The sequence below is a fragment of the Haematobia irritans genome, chromosome 3 (assembly GCF_050003625.1).
Source record: "Haematobia irritans isolate KBUSLIRL chromosome 3, ASM5000362v1, whole genome shotgun sequence".
Classification (NCBI taxonomy): domain Eukaryota; kingdom Metazoa; phylum Arthropoda; class Insecta; order Diptera; family Muscidae; genus Haematobia; species Haematobia irritans.
The window spans coordinates 229,867,949-229,891,415 of record NC_134399.1 but is presented as its reverse complement, the minus strand read 5'-3'; the positions used below and the strand labels follow the sequence as shown (position 1 = coordinate 229,891,415).

The following is a 23,467-nucleotide window of genomic DNA, read 5'->3' as shown; positions in this document are numbered from 1 at the left end:
TACACAATACCATTGCCAAAAATAAATGATTGTACCTTTCAGCAATAGTCCTTTTGATGTCCTTTAATTTAATTTCTGGGAAATTCTCTAACCAAAAACTACACAATAATCTTGGGAAAATAATGAAGCTCATAGAAGTGTAATGAAATACTTGGTCGAGTAAGTAATTAAAGAAGTTAATAATTTCAAGTCATAATGTCAAAAACTTTACGCATTTGTTCCTTTAGTAAGTGTTGAATGTAGTTTAAATGACATGACAAATTTATAATGTTGAGTTTAAGGACAATTTGTACAAGCTTTGTTTAGTTAAACAATCTAAAAGACTGTAAATTTAAATTTTCAATCATAAAACATCCCGAATCTCCAAACACATCAGCAAAACATTTTTATTGACTAATTGATTGATCTATGAAGAATATCGATTCTAGTTCTCATAATGTATGTACGTAATGTATTCTACGCCGTTTTCCGCTTGTCTCCCACTATCTAAAATTTGGATCAGGGTATTGTTTGACATAACGTATGGTAAGGCAAAATATCATCTACACTCAAAGAAAATATGTTTGGGAAATAGGTATCGTAAACGTTGTTCTTTTGTTACAGGTTTTGGAAATCCCTTGAATTGTTCAAACCATTATCATAGTTTTTAAAACATCGTTTGTAAGAATGGCAATGACTAAATTGAAAATGATTGTCTTTTGATGTCCTCAGTTCGATTCTCCATCTGAACGAAAGGTCAAAATTGTAAATTCTAAACGTCATTTCAACAGAACAACAGAATAAAGCAATTCGGAATAGACAAAAAATACACACAATTTTTATATTTTGAAATAGAGGGAAGAGCATTAAATTCTAGGCTATTTGCGCTCAATTAACATGTAACATAATTGTTGTAAACTTGACTTGGTAATACTGTCGAAAAATCCACAAACTTCTCGTAACTCCCTTTTGAAGAATCTCCACTACACAAAATAAGTCGGTGTCTTTTGTTATATTTTTGTACTTCTTCAACAATAATTCAAATTTTTCATAAATTAACTATTTTATCTATCTGCAATTGCCAATACATTTGGATGGTTTCAGCCGAACTAAAACCTGATTTAAGGAATTTAGATTTACTATTATAACAATCGCGAATACTTTCCTTTCCTTTTTCAGTACAGATTTTGCTATTTTTTCAGATCTTTCTGCTGTTTCTACTAATAATTTCTTTTAGTTCGGGTTGCCTTCAACTCCCACGTTAAGACTAGTGTGCATCGCAGTGTATGATGGCAGGTTTACAATTTTTATGAGAGTTTTATTCAGATAAAATTTAATTTAAGTAAATTGATTAAATAATAAAGAAAAAACAGACTAAAATTATTATCAATTCTTAAACAAAAAAGGAATATTGAGCGAGTGCGTATGTGTGTGTATGCTCGGGTGAGTATTTTTGCGTATTCGTTCAGCTGTCGTCGTAAAAAGAGTTCATGTGAATCTGCATTGGTGCGAGTGTTTTTGTTTTTCAACAATAATTTTCTAATGGATTTCTGTTTGGACTGTGAACCTTTATGAATGAATATCAAGAGTATTCGATGGGGGTTTTTTTCAAAAGTGTTCGTAGTAAAAGTTTTATTAAAAAATTACAAATAATTTACATAATTTTTATTTTAATTCTCATTTACGAAACGAATTTAAGAGAGAGTTTTTTTTTGTGAGTGGAAAAAGTTTTAGGCAGATTTGTTCGGATTTCAAAGAGAGTGAGTGTGTGTGAGAGAGATAGTGATAGAAAAGCCTTACATAAATTCATGTCCATGAAAAGATGATGCTGTTGATTGTTTTCATGTTTATTTTGTGAAATGTTTATAGTGTTCCATTTTCATTTGTTTTTCATTTCATTTTGGATACTCAAAATTTGTTGGTGGTTTTTTATGTTTTTGTTCTTTAAAAAAGTTTATATATATATATGTATATATCATAATCTTTGGTTTGGCTGTAATCAATAGCGATAGAATAAGCTAATAATAACTATATTGTTTTTGTTGTTTTATTTTTATTAAATGTAATTTAAATTTATTTTTCTCCTTATTCTTCTTCCTCTTCTTCCTCCTCTTCTTCTTCTTCCTCTTCTTCTTCCTCTTCTTCTTCTTCCTCTTCTTCTTCCTCCTCCTCTTCTTCTTCCTCCTCTTCTTCTTCCTCCTCTTCAACGACCTCCTCCTCAACTTCTTCGTCATCCTCGGCGATTTCATCATCAGCCTTGGCATCTTCCTCGCCTTCGGGTGTCTCGGGTTCGCCAGCCTTCTTGCCGGGTCTTTCGCCGAACCACTTGGGCAATTTGGCTATAAAAAAATAAAAAAAAAATTGTTTCGCATTAATGGACAGAGCTTTTGGGAAGAAAGCAAAAATCATTATTGTTTAAAAAAATAACAAACAACACATAAAACGCATTTTCAACAAAAATCAAAAACATTTCTTAAAGACATATGTGTGTGAGAGAGGGTAATTCAGATAGAGAATGAGATACTGATTTGTCTCATTCATTTAGAACAAATGTTAATACATATACATACATTTTTGACGGCCGGAATATTGATCCTTCTTCTCATTCCACACCTTCTCATTGACCTCCTTGCCGAGTTCTTCCCAGCCCTAATGAGCATTATTTGGATATGAGATAACAAGATGCACACACACACATACACATAGACACAGCAAACAGAGCGATAGAGGTAGGTAACATTTAACATGGAATGATTAATTATCAACGCCATCATAAAAGTAGACCAGTAGAAAACAGAAAAAGAGAGAGAAACATATTATGTAGTAGGTGTATTTGTATAAAGTGTAATTGTTTGTATGTGTGATAACAGTTGAGTCAATCGTGTTGGTGATCGATGCATTCCTCAGTTCTTTTCAAGTTTGACAGAGTGAGAGAGATAAAAAGTATCATGGTTTGAGTCCAAGTGTCTCTTGTTGCAAAAGAAATCAGTGTTTGTGTATAACAGCACCAAAATTCATGGCTGCTGAAGGATATTAATTTATTAGGAAATAAACACAACAAGTCAGCAATAGATTCTGTTGTACCCCAAAAGAAAAAACAACAACAAACGTAACATTTTTGGTAGGCACATTAACGAATTCCACACTAATGACGAATTTGAATTCGTAAGCTTACATTTTGATCGTTGTGTGAATCTCTCTTGTCTTTCTTGCCAGACTTTCTCTAAAGTTTCCTTATAGAGTGTATCGTAGCCCTTTGAAATGCCAAAAAAGATATATTAAAATTAGAAAATAATTCACCGCGAAGTCAATTTCAACCCATTGCATCACTCAACGATGACCACACAAAATTCATGAGGATAAGAATACACAGAGAGCGAATACAAATACTTACACCTTCGAAGAGTTTCTTCTTGTCGTCGTAAGAGCGGGTATCTACACGTCTTTCGTACTTGGAGGCGACTTGAATCTTGGGCGGGTATTTGCCAGTCAAAGCTTCGGGGTCGAGACCCTTCTTCAAGGCTTTGTGCCTGAGCTGTTGTTTCTGTCTTTCCTTCAATTCTTTCAACTGTATAGGACAATGGGAATATATATTTAGTTAAGTTTCTGGTTTATCATATTTGACCAAATTTTACTTACATCGTAGTCTTGACGTTTTTGCCTTTCTTCCAAGTCATATTTCTCAGTTTCCAATTTGACGATAAGTTCCCACAATTCTTGGGCCTTCTCGCGCAATTTGTCCTCGCTGAAGCCTTCGATGGCAAGGGGCTTGATACGGAACGACAGGGAGATCTTCTTCTCTTCTTCAAGTTGTTCCTTAGTCTTGTTACGCTCCATGGCGGCGGAGGAAAGACCCAACTATATATCATACATATATATTAACATACGAGGCCATATATCCGTCCATACACAGAGATAATACACGCACACCCGTGCACGCATATTATGACAAAAGGACAGATTCGATAGACCGACAGACAGACAGACAGATACAAGGAACAAACATTTATGTGTGTATGTTTGTGAACGAAAAGAGAGAAATAAGAGTAACACGTATTTTAAAAAGGAGTATTTGTTGGTTTCATTTTAACAATTGCGGAAAAGATAAATTTCGTAAAGGAATTGATTTGGTGTGGGACCAGGATAGCGTCGTAGATTAGGATAGGATAGCGGTTTTGAATTAATTTGGAGTACAGAATGATTTTTCGAAGGATAGAAAGGTTGGATGAAATTAAGAGAGAGATAACCAAAAAAAAAAAAGCCAAATAAGTATTTTGCATTGCTGTAAAGTGAAATAATTACCACGCCTGTGTCCTTCTTGGCGATGGTGAAGTTGGGGCCCTTCTTGTCCTTGTCCTTCATGGCTTGGAGCATGGCTTGACGCTTCTTCTCGGCTTCTTCGAGACGTTGACGCTTCTCTTCGATTTCGCGTTGTTTCTTTTCTTCAACTTCGCGAACGCGACGCTCTTCTTCCTCCTTCTTGCGTTGGGCCATCTTTTGCTCTTCCTCAGCGCGGGAGATCTTGCGCTTGGCTTGCTTCTCCTTGAGTTTCTTCAACTCATCCTCTTCCTTGGCTCTTTGTTTGCGCCATTCGGAAATGTATTCCTTCAATTGATCATCGAGGTCGGAACGCTTTTGATCTTGGCGTTTGATGAACTCTGGATCACCCTCTCCTCTACACGTTGCAAAAGAAAATAAAAGAGAAATGGTCGCCATTAGTTTTAACCAAACTTGCAAAATGCAGCAAATGCAAATCTAAAATAAAACAACAATACTCTGCTAGCCTCCATCTGCTAAAAATACAAATAAATAAATACAACAACAATACTCAACAAACTTGTTGAAAGGTATAGCGGATATGTAGAAGTACGACGTGTATGTATGTATGTGTGTAATAATTTCAATAAGTTTCTTTTATTTTCCTAATAAAGAGGGTTGTTTTTTTCTTGGTGGGTGGGGCACCTAATTTGGGTCCAAGGAGCAACGAATGTGTTGAAAGTTTTGAACAAACAAAAATTCTACATACATACATAGGTGTACCATACATATCTATCTATGTGTAAAGCATAACGACTACAAAATACATACATACATCCATCATAGCGTATATATACATATATTTACATATACATAGCATACACACGCACGCACGCACACACGAAAACAAAAATCATTTACTTAGAATTTAGTTATTGGTTTTTTCTAAGATTCTTTGTTTTTTACTTTACCAAAATTACAAGAACAAAAATGCCTTTTAGGTTTGAAAACAACAAAAAATAAAAATGAAGAAAATTCTCAGATGTGGGAATGATGGAAACTTATATGTACAAACAAATGTATGTGAAAAATGCTATAGAAACCATAATCAAATCATTGATGCCACTGTAAAATGATGTGGAATTCGAAGAACACAAGTTGGGACTGTTAGTGACGTGTTCTAAAGGCTGTAATTATTCTTGCCTTCTATGAGCGAATATATATTATTGGAGTAATTAGAAATTATAAAACCAAATTAGATTCCAGATCAATATGGGCTATCTTCAATGAATTGCAAGTAGTTTTAATGAACACCAGCTAAACCAACCCAACCTAAATATGGACTAAGTTGGCTTAGATAGTCAGTACATATATCCATGGGTAAATATCATTCGATTTTGACCACTTTAAAATATAGTTATTTATAATTTCTTATTAATCTTAATATTAGGCAAAGAAGACAATTCTTGTTTATGTAATTTTTTTGGAAACAAAAAATTTAAAGTATTCCAAATATACATATTCTTCTATTTAATGTCTAATATAAATTTTTGGAAAACTCGAAATAATGTAGCCTTGTTTCTAACTCTCATGCTTAGAAAATTATTCGAAATGTCCATAAATTGCAAAATACTATTTAAAAGAAATATTTTTCGCGAAACCAAATTTAGTTTACAAAAACAAATACCACACAATTATCTATGAAAATCGTTTGTCTCATTCACCCAATATGTATATTGGGCAATTCTATTAAACGATGGCAAAATGATTTTCAATATTTGTTTTGTGAATTTTCACACCCATATCCATCCTCTTTAAATATGAGTGGGAGTTTATATGGGTGTGGATGTGTGTGCGTATATATTACGACAGAGTGACAGAGTATTGTATGGTGGTGAGAGATGAGACTTGGCTTACTCGTTTTCATTTTGCGGTCATCGTGTGATTACGTGACTTGGTGCGTATCAGTGATTTGATTATGGATAAAGTATACGATAACAACAACAACAACATGAGGGTGTTTGAAAGAGAAATGATGCTAAGAACTAATGTAAATCATAACAATTCTACAGCAAATAAACGTGGAGTGCACACACGTTCCACAGACACGCACACAAACAAAAAATTATGTGAGAGCACAAAAACATTTATATTGATGTTATCGTTATGTTTACGATTGTTGTTATTTGTTGTATTCTTACATATTACTATTATTATTATTATTATTTTTTTTTTTACTTATGATTGTTATTACTATGTTCACGCAAAAAGCAAAAAAATATGTGTGTGTGTGAGTATTTGCCGTGGTTGAATTGTGGTTTTATTCTGTTCGTCAGAGACGGTGTGTAGACATGACTGGGTGGGGGAAGTGGAGAGGAAGAATGGTCATAAATGGAGCTCTTTTCAATGATTGTTGAAATGTGTTATTTTTTTTTTCCCTTTTCATGAGGCCAAAAATATCAAAAGTTTACCCACACTCCAAGTTATGGTTAGTCTTTCTATACAAGTGGGTGACAAAGACCATTAGGAAACCGGAAAAGTTTTTTTATTAATTTTTTGTATATAAAAAAAAAGCTGCATTGTGTAATTTAACTATGTCCATTTGATTTTGAATATTTCGTTTTTTAGCCAAAATAAGGTTATAGCTCTACACAAACACGCCAACTCCAAGAAGTTATAAAACGATGGAAAACATATGGTTAGATTATTAATCAAAATGTTTTTGATGTTGGTTGGGGAGCTAACATGTTTGTGCTTTTTGGAGCTTTTGGGGAATTTGGAAGAATCGAAAATGGTGAGGTTATTTACTCTAGGCTCGCAATTAGTTTTCTACAGCAACTTAATTACGATACGAACAACATTGAGGGAACGTAACAACAAAGATTATGAGAAGGTATTTGGACATTTGATATATTATTATTATTATTATTTGTTTTAATATTTTGCTTCATTTTATTTTATAAATCCATATAAAAGAATCACTTACTCGGCTGGTGTCTGAGGTGCTTTTCTGTACACGCAATCGAATGTTTGGAAATTGGAATGATGATATACAGTTTGTATTTAGATTTTTTTGTAAAATTGATTTGATTTGAGTGTTTGTTTGGATTAACAAAAAATATTTTTTCGGTTTTTTCGTTTAGGCATTTATGTGTGGATGTGGCCGCGCCATTCGTGATGATGATTGCAAACGCAATAACAACAAAAATGAAATAACCGACAAAATGTTTGATTTTTTTTTTTTTTTTGATTTGGTTTCGTTGCGGGAAACACAAAAACATTTACAAAAAGAAAATTTGTGTGTTTCATTTTTTTATTTTTTTTTTTCGAGGTAGGGGAAGAAAAAAGAAAAGAATGAGATCAAACATTAAAAAATATCTATTAACAAAAAATGAAACATTATCAAATCTAAGCAAAAATCGTTGTGCCAAAGCTCAAAGAAATAATAACGGCTTGAATATGAGATTTTGTACAAATGATGAGGACGATTTGCAATGAAACCATTTTTCCTTTTGTTTTGTCGAAAACCAAACACAAAATATACATCTAAAAACCAGGGCTATTAAACGAACAAGTTTTTGCTTAGATCTTCTGTTGTGAGTGAGATTTCATTTCGTTTTTGTCTTTTTTTCTTTAACCAAAGTAGCGAAATGTGTTTTTTTTTTTGAGGGGGAAATTCAAAACTTGTATAACTTACTTCCTGAAATTAAAATAAAGAAACGAAGGAAAAGAAGAAATAAATGATGTGACTTGGTTTATTTCATCTACTAATCATGGATAGGACAACAACTAGTTAAAGCCAGGAACCAATTTTATTTTTCACAGAGTGAGAGAGATAGAGTAAGAGCGGAAGGTTGACATAACATTTGGGGAAAATACAAAAACAACATCCAATTATGGGGAGGTATTTTTAAAAGGCCGATTACTTAAATATGGACCAATTTTTCGTTTTAATATTGAGTGGAGAAATATAGATTATAAGTTCTTTTAGAGCAGAGATTTTGAAATTTTTGTTTTGTTTGGAGGACCAAGTTTTCTTTTTTTTCATTTTTGCTTTTCTTTGGTTAATTGGAAATTTAGTTTTTGGGATTTGCATTTTTTTCTTATTTTTGTTTTTTTTTTAATGGAGATTTGTTAGTAGACCATTTGGTTAAAGTTAGGATTGGTGAATAATACTTACTCTTTGACCTCCTCGACAACCTCCTCCTCCTCTTCGGAACTGCTTGGGGAAATACAAATGTTTTCATTACAGGGAACATTTTCCATAACCATTGACACAACAACACATGTATGAATCGATAAGAAACAAACGGTGGGGAATCGATAGAGAGTATAGAGTATAGGTGTGTTGCAAATAGATCAGGTATGAGAACAGGTGACGGGCAGGTGTAAAATGACAAAAGGGGGAACAAATATATGAAAAGAAAACGAACAAATATTTTAAAAATCCATCGGTAATATTTAATAAAAATACATATATATATAAAAATACCCCCTACATACATGTCCTCGAACTATTTCATTTAATTTTAAGCTAAAAGTATATACACAACAATATTATCATTTTATCATAAAGGAGTAAGAATATCTAGTCTAGATCAAAGAAAAAACGTCTACAAAAGAAATTTACAAAACAATTTCAATATAAATATTTAAAATGCATACACATGCCCATGAGACATTAAGGATTTTCACAAATAGGACTATATAATACACAATAACATTATCTCTTAATGTTATCATAATACAAGGAACATATACATGTAGATATGTATGTGTGTGTATGTTGGTGTTCATTTGAAAATCTGGAAACTGAAATTTATTCTAATCTATCATATCACGATTGAATTTTTTGTCCTTTGATGTTTGAAACCTCATTCCGATTTTCTTATTTACTTCACATATTTCTCAATACTTACGTGTACTCCTCATCGTCGGACATGGTTATGGTTAGGGATTAAAAAAACCTGCAAAAGACAATGGAAATTTATATTTTTGATAACAGTAATAAAAAATTAAATTATTCTATCAGAATGTTTCCAATCTTAACTTGGAATGGAAACTTGGTCAATATCTTATTAGCTACCTCGATTTGTAGATAAATTGAATTATTAACTTTGAGATTCACTTTGCAGATTTCCAAACCGTTGATATTGGGCGAGAGGTGTTGATGTAAAAAGATTTACACCACTTTTAAAGACGGTTTGTTACGTATTACTAGGTTTTATTTAATGTGTATCTTTCATTTATATATACTAGTAGTACATGTTAATATTATTCTATATGGCATTATTTTACATGAGGGAAAACTAAAATATTTGTGGGACCAAGAAGAAGTCTATAGATTCATAAATAACGAGTGATTTTGGTTGCTGATTATTCTTCATAATATTTAAATTATTCTGCATAGTATATAAGAAAAATTGACATAAATCTAAGCCCATAAAGAGACGTTTTAAAGGCAAGTAGGATAACTCTACCGTGACTCATGGTATACAAAAATGATACATGTGATATATTTATGGTATATAGAAATCAGAAAAATAATTTTAACAATTATTTTGCCATTTTTTTTTTATCTTGATTTATTTTGTTTCTTGTTCGATCTTTTTCAGTTTAAATAAAATTCTTTATTTTGCCAAGCTTGAGATCTACTTTGTTGCAATTCTAATACATTAATTCATATTCATGGATTTATTTTGAAATGAACTTTAAGACATATATTACATGCCATTTGGGCCCGGCTACATGGAGAAAGTCTCTTATCAATTAGAGAAAATAGAATCGGTCTGACAAGATCCCCATTGTCACACGATTCAAATTATGTAGAGCAGTTTTCATTACAAACTTTTTGACTTTAAATGATAATGGTTTCTTAAAATTCTGAGAGAGAAAAAATGCAAGCTTTTTCTCACTCTCATACTCATAACAAACGACTCTTTGATCTATACAATAAATTTTGCCTAATTATAATATGGGGAAATAAAGCGAGATGTACAAAATATTATTGTTAGATATGACGGTAGACATTGGATACTGTATTGAAAATGTTAAGCTGAGATCATCTTCTTCCATTTTGTAAGTATTTTTGCTAAGTAAATTTACAAAATCTTTCAAAGGTAAAAAAATTAATTTCAATATTCACCTTCGTGGTGAATATTGATATTATATTTTTACCTATAGATCTTGACGCAAAACGTAAACAATTCGAATAGATTACGCATCAGACAGAATCTAAAAATAAATTTCTCTAGATTTTTTCTAATTCAAGAGAATCTACATAATATGTTTGCTGCATACACCATACAAACATATGTATAGATATGAATACATATGAACATTTTACACAAATACATGCATGTTCCACATATACGATAATGTATATAAGAAAGAAAATATTTATATATGTGTGTATAACAAAAAAGTGTGTGGGTTGCGAAGTCAGAAATGTCTCATATATATACATATATATGTATATATCATATATGCATATGTATTTGTGTATTAATATGTCATAATTTATCTGCTCTCATGAAACCAATAAGAGAATATATGCACACTTTCAAGTACGTACATGTGAGTATCTGGGCACAACTGTGTACTTGTATTTATGCCAATATTTTTCTCAGTGTAAATGTTTATATATGTATGTGTTGTGTGTATGTGTTGCTACTAACAATATTAAGCAGACTTTTAGTATTGGCTAGATGTGTGCTTTTAAAAATAGATCGTATTGAATTTCCACGAGTAAAATTTCGCTCTCTCTCTCTCTCTCTCTCTTTGTGGCTCCCTCAAAGAGAGCACAAGTTTTAAGATTTTTACCTTGGCACTAAATACAGACACAACAAAAATGAAATAATATTTCAAAATCTCATTAAGTGTGTATGCTAGAACCAATTGCCGTATATTTGGCCACTACATTTTCTTCTTTAAAATTAGTAGTGAAATGTGCAAAAAAAAGCTTTTCCTTATAAGAAAAGTAAAATTACAAAAATGAGATTCCCTCAAATTTGTATTGAACTATGTATGTGTGTGTGTGTTTGAGAGTTTATACTAGTGTAGCTATGTGTGTGTAAAAATTCATATATGATTTAATACGTTAACCATTTATGTAATATTTCATAATTCCAGTGATCAGTAGCTTAATATCCGTATTCTATGAGGTTGTACATCAGCTCAGAGTTTAAACTCCTCTCCGTAATAAATTCTCAGACTCACAAACACTCACACACAAAGGAATTTACTTCCAAAACTTGTTTTCGCTTCAATCTTACATTCCTGTTGGATTGGTATTTTCTTCTTCACATTTTTTTCAACCAGGCTAAAAGTCACAAGTATCTTAAACTTCTAACTGCCACCGGTGAAAATATTTTTAATATCTTTTTCCTATGTATTTCTGTATTTTTAATTTTGTTTCCTTTTACATCTGTCTTCAAAGAATTTCTTTTTGTAGGAAACCAAAGACATACAATAGTTGTTCTTTTCTTTTTTGCCTTCTTTTTGGTTTTTCTTTTAGCCGAGGGCTGTGCGATAAATATATCATGTAACACTTTGAGGTCGCCTGTTCTAAAGAATGTCCTATTTTTAGAATTAATTTGAAAAAAAGAACTCATTGTCGGAAAGTTGCAGGATCGGTGATAATTTTAACGGCGTACACATGCACCAGCTTATATCCACACATCATTTATTCATGAATTCAACTACAATTCAATCTATACACTTTTTGTCCATTTTCAAAGGATTCTTTTATTCAGTTTTTTATCTTGCCTTTTAAAAGACCAAATATTATATAATTTTTTTTTTTTGTTTATAACTTTGTGCCAAGTCCAATATCCAAATGTTGCTTCATTACAGTTTTGGACTGAAGTTTCCAGTTCATTTTCTCGTTAAAGGATTGTCACTTTCTTTTGTTTATCCAAAATTTTTTCATATTTTTTGATATTTATAACTTTATAACTTTTGCCAAAACTTACTTCGGGAAAAGAAACAAATTAAACTCTCTACTGTTGTCCGAGCAGCTGACGTCGTTGGAGCGAATGCTGCGGTTCGACTAAACAGACTGACGATCTACTAAGAAACAACACGCTATGTTAAAGATTTTTTCGGAAAATAGAATGTTCAATCTTTCTTCACCACTACAAACAAGCTTGAGTTTTTTTCCCACAGAACACTGCAGTATGCTCTTGCACCACAATCACTTCTGGCATAGACTTTCGTGTTTGTGTGTAGGTGTGCGTATGTGCAAATCTCAGGAGTCACAATGGGGAGAGTATAAGATAGTTTATGCCAGATAGAGAGGGACTATTAAAGATGAAAAGAGATACAGCTATTTGCCAGATTGGCACCTACACAGGTGGGGAGTGAGTAGGGGCAGAGTAAGGACTATTCGATCGGTTAGCTTTGTTACCGTGTAAACATCACCGCATGTATGTGTGCGTATTTGTATAGCAACAACTTGGTCATTTCATTTCTATCATAAACATTTCATTTCGTTTTTAAGGCTCCTAGCATAATTTTTGAAATAGAAACTTTATTCTATAAATTCACACATAGACGAGATGTATGAACCGCTATCTGGGCGATTTCTTCAAGTCGTATGTGTGTGTTTGGAAGAGACTATGTATGTGTGTCCATGCATATGAATATATATCTATGTAGTCTATACCTGAAACGCTCAGATTTTTATTTCTAGTAGATTGAAATTTGTTTCTTAGTTTATATTGTGGCATCGCCCATCGTGGGTGGCAGCGAGGTTGACCAGTATATTTTCACTTTTCTCCCCTCTCAGTGTTTCTTGTGTGACGACAGAGATTTTCTTCAAAAAAAATAATATTGAACTGAATTCCTGCCATAGTTCCAAATTGTTGTTGTCCATTTCATATATGGGCAAGTATCGTTTAACACGATAAACTCAATTTTCCGCTCAAGTATACGCATATCAGCACCCACACACATACACATACACTCATGCATGCAACTTCTATTCTCCATACACATATAAATCGCCTTATTTCAGAAACAGCTTTCCCAATCGGTATGATGACGTTGTCATCATCATGGCTACGAAACACATCTCCCGCCGTCGCCTCATTTTACAACCACCTTCACTACAACATGATCGTACGTACTTATGCATTACATACATTTGCCCAAAACAAACCATGCGACAAATATTTATCTATGGGCACTAGGCCAAGAAAAAAAATGCATTCAAAAAAAATGACTTCCTTTATAGTCAAATTTACTTAAGATGACCGATGCGTAGGGAGATCAACTATGTGTACACACTTACATATATATTTCGAAAATAATTGTTTGAAACAAAAGAAAAAGCAATCCTACATGACTCAGTCACCCCTCCTATCACCCTTTGGCCAGCCTTCAATTTGCTATCACATTGTTTTCTTGCATTTTAGCCATCAATAGTTTTTTGAAAAGAAATCAATGTTGGACTTCTATATTTTCGGTTATATTTTTGCTTCATATTGTTTGTTTTATTCATATTGCATATGTAAGTAAATATATATGTCAATGCATGTAGTACATGGTATACCCACCCACACATGCCCGTCTGCTGATATGTATGTTTTTCGATAATGAACACACACACATTTTGAGAGACAAAAAAGCATATAATTCTGACTGTTTAGATCTTCAAATCTATATGTATGGACTTGTTATTTATATCACATTTTCATTATATTTTTTTCCTCAGTCTATTTATGTGAATGTATGTATGTAAACAAAAAGAAAATTGTTCTTGCTTCTATTATAAATATTCTCAGTTTAAATTAACAAATTTGAAAAAAATATTTTTTTATATGAGAAATGAAATTAAATAATAATTCTTGGCATCGTCGATGTTGTAATCGAATTTTATGGACAATGTCAGTTTTTTTTTTCAAATAATAAACGTTCTAAATTCTTTATGTAAGGATCAACTATATTGTCTATAAACGTTATTCTAAATAGTTGGTATTAACATATTGCAAACAATTGTCGTCCTCAATGGAAGATCAATGGCTCGTAAGATATTATGAACACTTGAAATATTCATTGAAAAAAGTAACAGGAAGTCAATACGTGAGATGTGTATCATACAAATATATACAAAAATGTTAAAGATGAGCTTTGATTTTTTTTAATTTTTTCTAATGCTTATGTGTAATTTACCGCAAAAACCTATGTTCCTATTTTCAAGGTTTATGATCTAAGAATAAAAGAAAGGGAATTAAGAATTCTTGTGTTTCTTAAGACACAATTCCCTTTTAAATTTGAGTTTTGCGTATTTTGTACTATGAAACGAATTTGAATTTGTCCGCTTTTATTTATTTTTTCTTCACACAAAGAAAACAAATTTGTTGTGCCAACCAATTTTTTTGCCAACCGAATTATTTGGTCCCATCTACTATCACAAAATTTGTTAGAGCAACCAATTGTTGTCTGGCACAACTACGAGTATACAGAAAATTGTTCGGATGACTAAATTTTGGGCACAATAACAGTCTAATTGGAAATCACAACCATTAAGGTTTCATTCCTTTGTTAAAGCAATTATCTGTTTTTTTTTTTTTTTTTGGAAAACCAATTATTATAAAATTAAAGAAAACGTCCGTTGAATGATTTCAGATTTTATTTTATTTAATTGTATTATCAATATTAATTTGTAATATTTCTCATATTGATAATTTATCTAATGAAAAATTGGAATGTCGCCCAAATTCGGCGTTTGTAGTTCTTGGTGCACGGTTCTCAGAATATCTTCTTCTTCAGTCATCATTTGAGACTCACTCTCACAATCGCGATCGATTTTCAGGGGGTATCAGGCATAACCAGGCTGAATGTTCTCGTTTGCTGATTGATTTTGAGTCTGATGATGAGGCACAAAATCTATACCCAGCAAAAACTAGGTAACCATATCTCATTACAATTTGCATTACCAGAAGTAAAACTCTCATTACACGTTGCATTACATTGCGCTGGGTTATAATGACTAACTTATAATGACAATAATAACTACTTCTCAGTAATTTGTGATGATTATTCTCAAAAAGTAATGCAGTTGATCGATAATGGCTTAATAAATTATTGAAAAATTAAAACCAATATTTAATCTAACGTCTAATATGTTTTCCAAGTATTTCATAATAATGGTGCTTTAAATAAATATAGGTATATTATAAAGTAATTCACGAATTTAACTCATTGTAGTAAGTTTTCTAGTTTAATCTTGTAATTAATTTGCGTTTAATTCATTTTAGGGTATATGTACATCTAAATTTATATCTCTCCAAATTTCGTTATAAACCGCACATGCATTGTTTTTTTATTATTTTCATAAACTGAAAGAAAATATTGTTAGGCTAAAGTTTTTGTTGCGAGTTTTGCTTAGTATAAAAGACGCATAACATTTTTTGCCTTGTTCAAAGTAGATACATTTTTTAATAAAGTTGTTTTATCCTTACAGTTAGGTGATTCGACTTAAAATGGGTATTTATACATGAAAAGCAATTTTGTTGTACTAAGATCAACTTGGCTTTAATAATTCTAAAAAACTCTTCAAAATTAATGAAATTGTATTTAAATTTGTTGACTTTTGGTTTCTAGCAAAGCTAAACTGGATTAAAGAATATGAGATATCTTCTAATACTTTATTTTAAAGTCGTTTTTACTTGAAACATAGCATTTGAGTTATCATTAAAAGGTTTCGAAAGGACTCTGATAGCACATGAAAAAAAAATGAAAAAAATCGAGAAAGTTCAAATTCGTCTCCTAGTACCTCTTCAATTCACCGTTTCTTTGTCTCGGAATCAGTACCAACATAATTAGTGTAAAGACAAAATCTTTAGAACCGGACAAGCTTTTTTTCTGCGTAGAGAACTACGTATTTATATTCGAGATTTGGATACCTGAGAAAAAAGTAGTTATTTTTTAAATTACGAATAAATGATTACATATTAGGTGATCATATGCTCTTTATACACTACTTATTTCATGGCCGAAGGTATGCCTGGGGTGAAGTACATACTTTCCTCCTAGGACATGCGTATGTAAATTTAATCCGGAGCGATGCCAATTAATAAGTAGTTATTACTTTTTAAATAGGCTTACCTACAAGGTTACCGGGTAATGAGTGTTTTTGCTGGGTATATACACCTTTCACAACCCTGGAAGTCGTCATATTTTGATTGATATATTTTATGAACTTGTAAGAAAATTAGGGAAAAGGATAAAATGTGAGTGATATTAATGTCGTTTTATGTATAAGTTACTTATCACTTAAGAATGCAGCTACCGGTTTAAAAGATGGTTAGATATAACTCGCAGCAGTCCTTGTTGGGTAGATTGCATTTTTAAAATTGAACAGGGTGGAATAAATTGAAATGGTTGGATACTTCAATGTATAAATAACTACCAATATTTGGTCGTGTGTACCAACTTTTGGTCACACCGCCGTTATATTGATTATATAAACGATCAAAAAAGGGATATAACTAATAATTATTCCACACAACTAAATATTGTGGGTTTCCACTATCAAACGTAATCGAATACCAACCAATCATTTCTCTGGGTGCAAGTGATATCAAAGTCCTTTAAAACGTATTAACAATAACTTAAATGTCCAAATTCAGACCCGACTTTAAGTACACGGAAAAAAATATTTAGTGATCCTAGATTTATAGTCAGATAGGTCGCCAAAAAATATCGTTTCTTTAAAGAAGCCGCCTCTTTGGCTCGGAATCTATGACAACATCTTAAAGGAAGGTCAAAAACTTAGGCTCCATGTAAACTTTTGTTTAGTGTAGAAATTATACTATGTTTCAAGTAAACAACGTCAGTTTTGTTTTTTTTTTATGTTGGTTTGTTCTTCAATCATATTTGTTGTTTTGATTTCAGTTTAAAACCATACGTTGACGAAACTACAAAAGTAGCTTAACCAACAGAGGAAAAATAATGTTTGAACACATTCCATCTCTTATTTGTTCCTATTTTTCAGAATTATCAAAACCAAATAAGCCTTAGCCAATCAATTTTTTTTATGTAAAGATACCCATGTTTAGGTCGAATTACTTGACTATAAGGACAAAACGACTTCATTGAAAAAAACAATATAGAGGACACAGAAATGTGTCCACTATACTATGCAAAATTCTCATTCGTAATTTACGGACTAGAAATTTTTACCTCATGACAATATTTTTCAGTGTATAAGAATGATTTTTGTTAGATTTTTGGAGAAATCGTTTCTCATCTAAGTTCAAGAAAAACATGAATCTATTCCAGATTCTGACAGGGTGCGAATTTGAGGAACTTGCCCCCTTTATAAACAATCGGTCATTCTTCCTAATATATATATTTGCATTTGGATTATTTCAAAATATGTTCATAATTATCGCATGTTGCTTTATTTAATTTCAAATTTAGGTAATTGCATAGTTCTTTAAATCATATTGACCGAACACTTGTAAGTCTACAAATATATCGGATGAGACCGTCCTAACCATTGTAAACGTTTCTTTTGGTATTGGTATTATGATGTAAGAATTAAAAATAAAATACACTGTAAGATCTTAGAAATCATGCTTTAGGCTATTTCTAATGTGTTCAAAATGTATGTCATATCAAAGGAAGTTTTCCTTTATGCACGACCCCGTGATCCATTTCTATTCCTGGAATGGAAAAAGGCCGGACAAATTTACAAAACATTGACCAGTACAAATCATATTGGTCACAGATATTTCTGCACATAAAATACCTGCATTTCCAATTTCAGGCAAATTGGAAAAACATTGCAGTATCTAGGTTCCCAAGAAGTGAAATCGGGTGTATATAGGCGCTGTACCAAAACATAGACCGGTAAACATAATATTGAGCACAGATATTATTGGAGATTTCAAATCGATTATTGAGGGCTTGATTACAACAAACAGACAGTGGGACATTGTTAGGTTAGGTTAGGTCGCAGCCCGATGTATCAGGCTCACTTAGACTATTCAGTCCATTGTGATACCGCATTGGTGAACTTCTCTCCTATCGCTGAGTGCTGCCCATAATAAGCTAAATGACAAGGGACTTCCATTTTATAACCGAGTCCGAACGACGTTTCACATTGCAGTGAAACCACTTAGAGGAGCTTTGAAACACTCAGAAATGTCACCAGCATTACTGAGGTGGAATAAACCACCGCTGAAAAACTTTTTGGCGTTAGGTCGAAGCAGGAATCGAACCCACGACCTTGTGTATGCAAGGCGGGCATTATACTTTATTTCGATGTCTTGCATACGGAATGGCAAACTTATTATACCCATATCCTATAGTGTTGGGTATAAAAAATAATTTGTTTAAATCTGTATGTTTCGTGATGCTGATCGTTAACAGCAAAAGTTTTTTTGGTCGATTCGCATTTTTTTTTTTGTCAAAAGATCATAGAAAATAACAATTGCAATACAAAAAATTTAATGCATGGTCGTAGGTTTTATTTAAACCTCCAAAAGGAGTGTCACAGATCCATCCTTAATACTCGAACACTAATCCTTGAGCAAACACCCTTAAAAATCTGATAAATAGTATATCTCAAGCAAGCAACGAAAACAATTTAACAAATTTATTTAATGATTTGAGAGACAGACATTGAATCGTTTTGCTTAAAATGTTTGCTTTTAACAAAAAAAAAAATACTTATGGGTTAAATTTTCCATTCTATTTGAGTCTTCGCCATTGGGTGTCATGCGTTATTGTTGTTGTTGTTGGCCGCTGTATTGGGAATCAAAACAAATAGATCTCGGTATATGAGCTATTTTTGGAAACATGTAGGCACAAATCGAGAAAAAATTCTTTTCACAATTCTTCTATCACTAAAGAGATATAGAGAGGGAGAAAGATGTTCGCAAATGCTCTTCGATCTAAATGCTTTAGTTTGAGTTTTTCTCATTTTTTTTTTTTTGTGGTACCGTTGTACTTGAATGAGTGGGATGCTTGGCACAAAGAATGTTTGGGAAATAGGCAGTGAATGAAATATGCACAAATACATGAACACTTTGTCTATTGTACCAATACTATACATATAGATACGTAATAGCCCATTGATGGACTTCAGCTATTTATCCGAAAGGCCTCTAGCAACCAAATCTAAACATTTCAAAGATCTGCTGTCACTTCATTCCATTTGTTTAGTAAAACTTTGTTTAGTAAAATGGCACATACCTCATCTTGAGGCATAATCCCAGCAAAAAATACTTCAGCAGTAAGAGTTTAGTAGCGCTTTTTGGTACACAAAACGGTGGCAAAAACGTAAACGAGTAATCAAACTAGTTTATGGTCATTCGTTTACATTATTGCAACCAATTCATGCAGTATAGAGGCATGAAAGGTATAGCTGTTTTCCTTCATACCAACAATGCTATAAAATAGGAAACTGTAGATTATATATCACTTCTGAGCAATATTGATATTGAATTCAGCAATTATATCAGCGCTATGTAGAAGCTGCTCTAAATCGGGACATCGCCCACAAAAATCAGCGCTGATTCGCATTAGCGTAGCTAGACAATTTTCCTAGGGGGGGCTATAGCCCCCTAAAACTTTATAGACTGAACTTATAGGTTCAACTAATGTTTTATTTCATAAAATTGAATAAAAAATAGACATCAAAATAGCTCGACAATCAATTTATAATAAATCAACTAAAAGTACCCTACGGGAAATTGGTGCAAATTGCCACTGACGGACCTATCACAGAACTGGTACCTGTGCTCCAGTTAGTTGCAATTTTCACATTTAGTGAAATAAAATTATCAGAATAACCTTTTGTTCGACATATTTCAAGTTTTTTTCATTTCGGGTTCGATTAGGAGCCCAAATTGAAAGATATTTCTAAGAGTTTGTCCGAGACTGGTTCCTGAGGACCTGTTTATGGGTTGCTCCAGCTAAATTGTCCCAGGACGTGTCCTTTGGGATGAGTCCAAGACGCGTCCTAAAACGTAAGTTTACTCCGTCAATGAGAAACCCATGTTAAAGTGGACGGTCCCTTCCATACGTTTTGATCAGAACTGGGACCGGTCCTGTACCAGTTCTGTGGTTGATCCATTTCCCGTAGGGTAGTTCCACACTTTTCCCAGCAAAAAATTGGGAGTTGTTCTAAAGGCACAACTATTTTAACTACACAGGAAGTTTTTTTACTTCATTTTTTTTTATATTTTAATGCGTAGTTTTTTGTTTTCTTTTTTTAAATAGTTTAAAAAAAGAGTAAGAATAAATAAAATGGTACAAATTATTCAAATTTTGCCACAAAAATGCTAAAAATCGATAATATTTGAAAAAAAACGTTTCAAATAAGCGTTAGAATGCATTAAAACTCATAAAAAAGTATAAAAATTATTTATTTGGGAAAATATCATAAAATTTTTAATTCACATTCAAAACACTGAATTCGGATCACACCTTAAGAAGTGATGCAAATTCATTGCAACGGTTGTTGAAACGGTGGACATTCGTTCTATGACAAGTTCATATTACATTCATCGCTTCTCCGCCAACTTTGTACCACTTCCAGACCCAAAAATAACATTTTCACTTCTTTTTTGGCGACGCTTTTTTGCAGCATTATAAAGTTATTAATTTATGAAAGAATAAGTTCAACCACAGCTTTATTTCATAAATTTCAGACTTCTACCACAACCCAAGTAATTCGATTGTGCATGAAAGTCTTTAGTGGAACTTTGTGCGTTGTACGAGTATATACTTGTTTAATTTTTATAAAAATGTAAAATCGTAAATAGGTTTTCAAATTCTGGGGGTGGCTAAAATTTTTCTGGGGGGGGGTCTAAGCCCCCTCCCCAGAGGCCTTCCTACGCTTATGCTGATTCGGTTGTTTTGTAAGCAGTTGGTATTGCCTCTCTCCCTTACAATCCTGCTGAAATAGTGCTCCATTTTTTGCTGGGATGTGTAAGTAATTTAAAAACAATGAAAAAAAAACAAAATTTTACGTAGATAAGCAAAGATCTACTTTTTGGAATTTTCTTAACAAAGATTCCTTCTAGGGGAGTAAGAATTTACAACTAATATGGAAATTTTTATTCACAGTTAATAAAGTAACCATAAAAATAACCATAAAAAAAAACTAAAACAAGTTTTCCTCAAATTTAGTAAAATTTCATATGATATGATAAATCTGACTTTGTTTAGTATAGAAAGCTTGCTATATATTTGAATAAGACTTAGCATAGAAGAATGTTTTAGTTCACTCGTATTAAGAATAAGTCAATGCTTTGAAAACTTAAGCAAACACACTTCTTTGAATGCCAGAAATGTTTCCTATATTTTTTGGTCTACCTGCAACCATGTGTTTTGGTATTTTTACCATTGGAATCGTGGTGTTATGTTATACGGAGCGTCGCAAAAAATCTAGCGATTGTGATAAAGTAATTTTGCGTTGGCATTAGTTGGAAAAATTCTTAATATATATAACTATATATTAATAAATGTGTTCTATTGAAGGAAATGTGGGCCTATAAAAATAAATAAAACTGCGTTCAGAAGCTTAAATAAGAAAAAAAAGTTTACCAAAACTGTGTATGATTTGTCCACATGCATGAAAATATGTCAATAAAATTAATCCATATGTCAACACCAAGAAAAAAGTGCCTTCGGAACTAAAGGAAAAAATGTTCATCAATTTAGTTTAGCCAATTTATTTCGATTAAGTTAAATTTTTGTTTAAAATAATAAAATTTACTTGCTTCAGTAAAAAAATCCTAAACTGAAAGCAGTTAGGAATAGTTCATTAACTAGAATAGGCATGGAATTTTACTAATATTGTTTTCTTTGCTGGGTATAAGAATTTACTACTGAACAAGAAAATTTTATTCACCGATAACAAAGCATTCGTAAAAATAAACAAAATATGAACTAAAACCAAGTTTCCTGAAATTTTGTAAAATTTCTTATAAAATGATAATTCTGGCTTCCTTTATTATAGAAAGCTTATCGTACATACGAATAACACTTGGCATAGAAAAATAGTTTAGTTCATTCGTACTAAGAAGTATTCAATCCTTTTAAAACTTAAGAAGACACACTTGTTAGAATATAGGAAATTTTCCTATATTTCTTTTATCTACCTGTAATCGATAACTGTCATCGATGTAATCGGTATGTTTGCGTGTGGGTTGTTTTTTAGTTGGAATAGCGTTGTTATGGTATATGGAGGGATTGTTAAAAAATAATATATTTTACCATATATAATATAGTAAAATAATATAATAAATAACAAATAAAATATATAAAATATTTGTTATTTTAAATTAGTGAGAAAAAATTATGTTCGTGATGGTGTATAAAGAAAGAAAACAGAATAGCAACCCCTTCATTCGTCTTCAATTAACAGGTAACATTCAGTGACGCTAACCTTTTGTGAAAAAATTGGACAAACTCGTTACGCAGCAACTTATTAAAAGTGAAAGGTACAAGAAGAAGGAAAAATGCGTTTTACAGTTGATGACATTACATGGAAATTGGAAATAGTGGAATAATAAACTAATATTTCAAGGCCAATCGATGCTGTTGATTCTTAATAAATATATTTAATATACTAATAAAACGTGTATTTTATTGAAGAAAAAATTGCCTATATAAATAAATAAAATTGTATTTAAAAACGAAGGTAAGCAGTTCTAAGTTCGAAGTAAAAAGGTTTACCACAAATATGTAAGATTTGTCCCAATGAATGAAAAAAGTTCAATAAAATCATTCCATATATGAATTCAATTCTGTTAAATGTTTTCATTCTCTAGTATAGTGGTACATAAATATAGGAAAATTTTAACTAATATATGGAATGCATTCTACCTAATTTCAAGGAAAATCACATCGTTCAAAAAAATAAAAATGTCTTTGGCGCTATACGAAGTTCAACTTTCTTCACATTTAGTTCATTTTAACTTAAAAAAGGGGTCACTTTTTTCTGGGTGAATGCAATTCAATTAATTTTGTTTCTGTAGTGCATAATTTTTGCTGTAGGAATACATAAATGTAAGAAAATGTTAATTATGGTATGCGTTCTTTCAAATTTCATCGTTCGTTCAAACAAAATAGAAATGTTTTTTTTGGCGCTGTACACCGAAAGAAGTTTCTTCGTAAAAAGAATGAAAAATTTCGTTAAAAGTACGAAATTTGTCATTGTTTTACAACCAAAGAAACTTTTCATTTAAAGTACGAAATATTTCGTTCT

The 23,467-nt window shown here is 31.9% G+C and overlaps 1 protein-coding gene across 10 annotated transcripts in view; it reads right to left on the bottom strand.

The window, feature by feature from the left end:
- up (Troponin T, skeletal muscle) overlaps positions 1-12,360 on the bottom strand; it is a 452,387-nt gene extending 440,027 nt beyond the window's left edge. Inside the window, exons 1-9 of one of the 10 annotated variants that reach the window (XM_075298399.1) lie at positions 12,210-12,359; positions 9,156-9,203; positions 8,417-8,455; positions 7,223-7,246; positions 4,282-4,654; positions 3,619-3,837; positions 3,374-3,547; positions 3,155-3,233; positions 1,277-2,318 (exon numbers count right to left, since the gene is read on the bottom strand). In XM_075298399.1, the coding sequence (XP_075154514.1) occupies positions 2,065-2,318; positions 3,155-3,233; positions 3,374-3,547; positions 3,619-3,837; positions 4,282-4,654; positions 7,223-7,246; positions 8,417-8,455; positions 9,156-9,178 (1,185 nt within the window). In that variant the 5' untranslated portion in view covers positions 9,179-9,203; positions 12,210-12,359 and the 3' untranslated portion in view covers positions 1,277-2,064. Of the gene's footprint in view, positions 1-1,276; positions 2,319-2,549; positions 2,629-3,154; positions 3,234-3,373; positions 3,548-3,618; positions 3,838-4,281; positions 4,655-7,222; positions 7,247-8,416; positions 8,456-9,155; positions 9,204-12,209 lie in introns of those variants that run through there. The other 9 variants (XM_075298401.1, XM_075298402.1, XM_075298403.1 and 6 more) reach the window with 9 other exon arrangements.
- Positions 12,361-23,467: the final 11,107 nt, after the last annotated feature.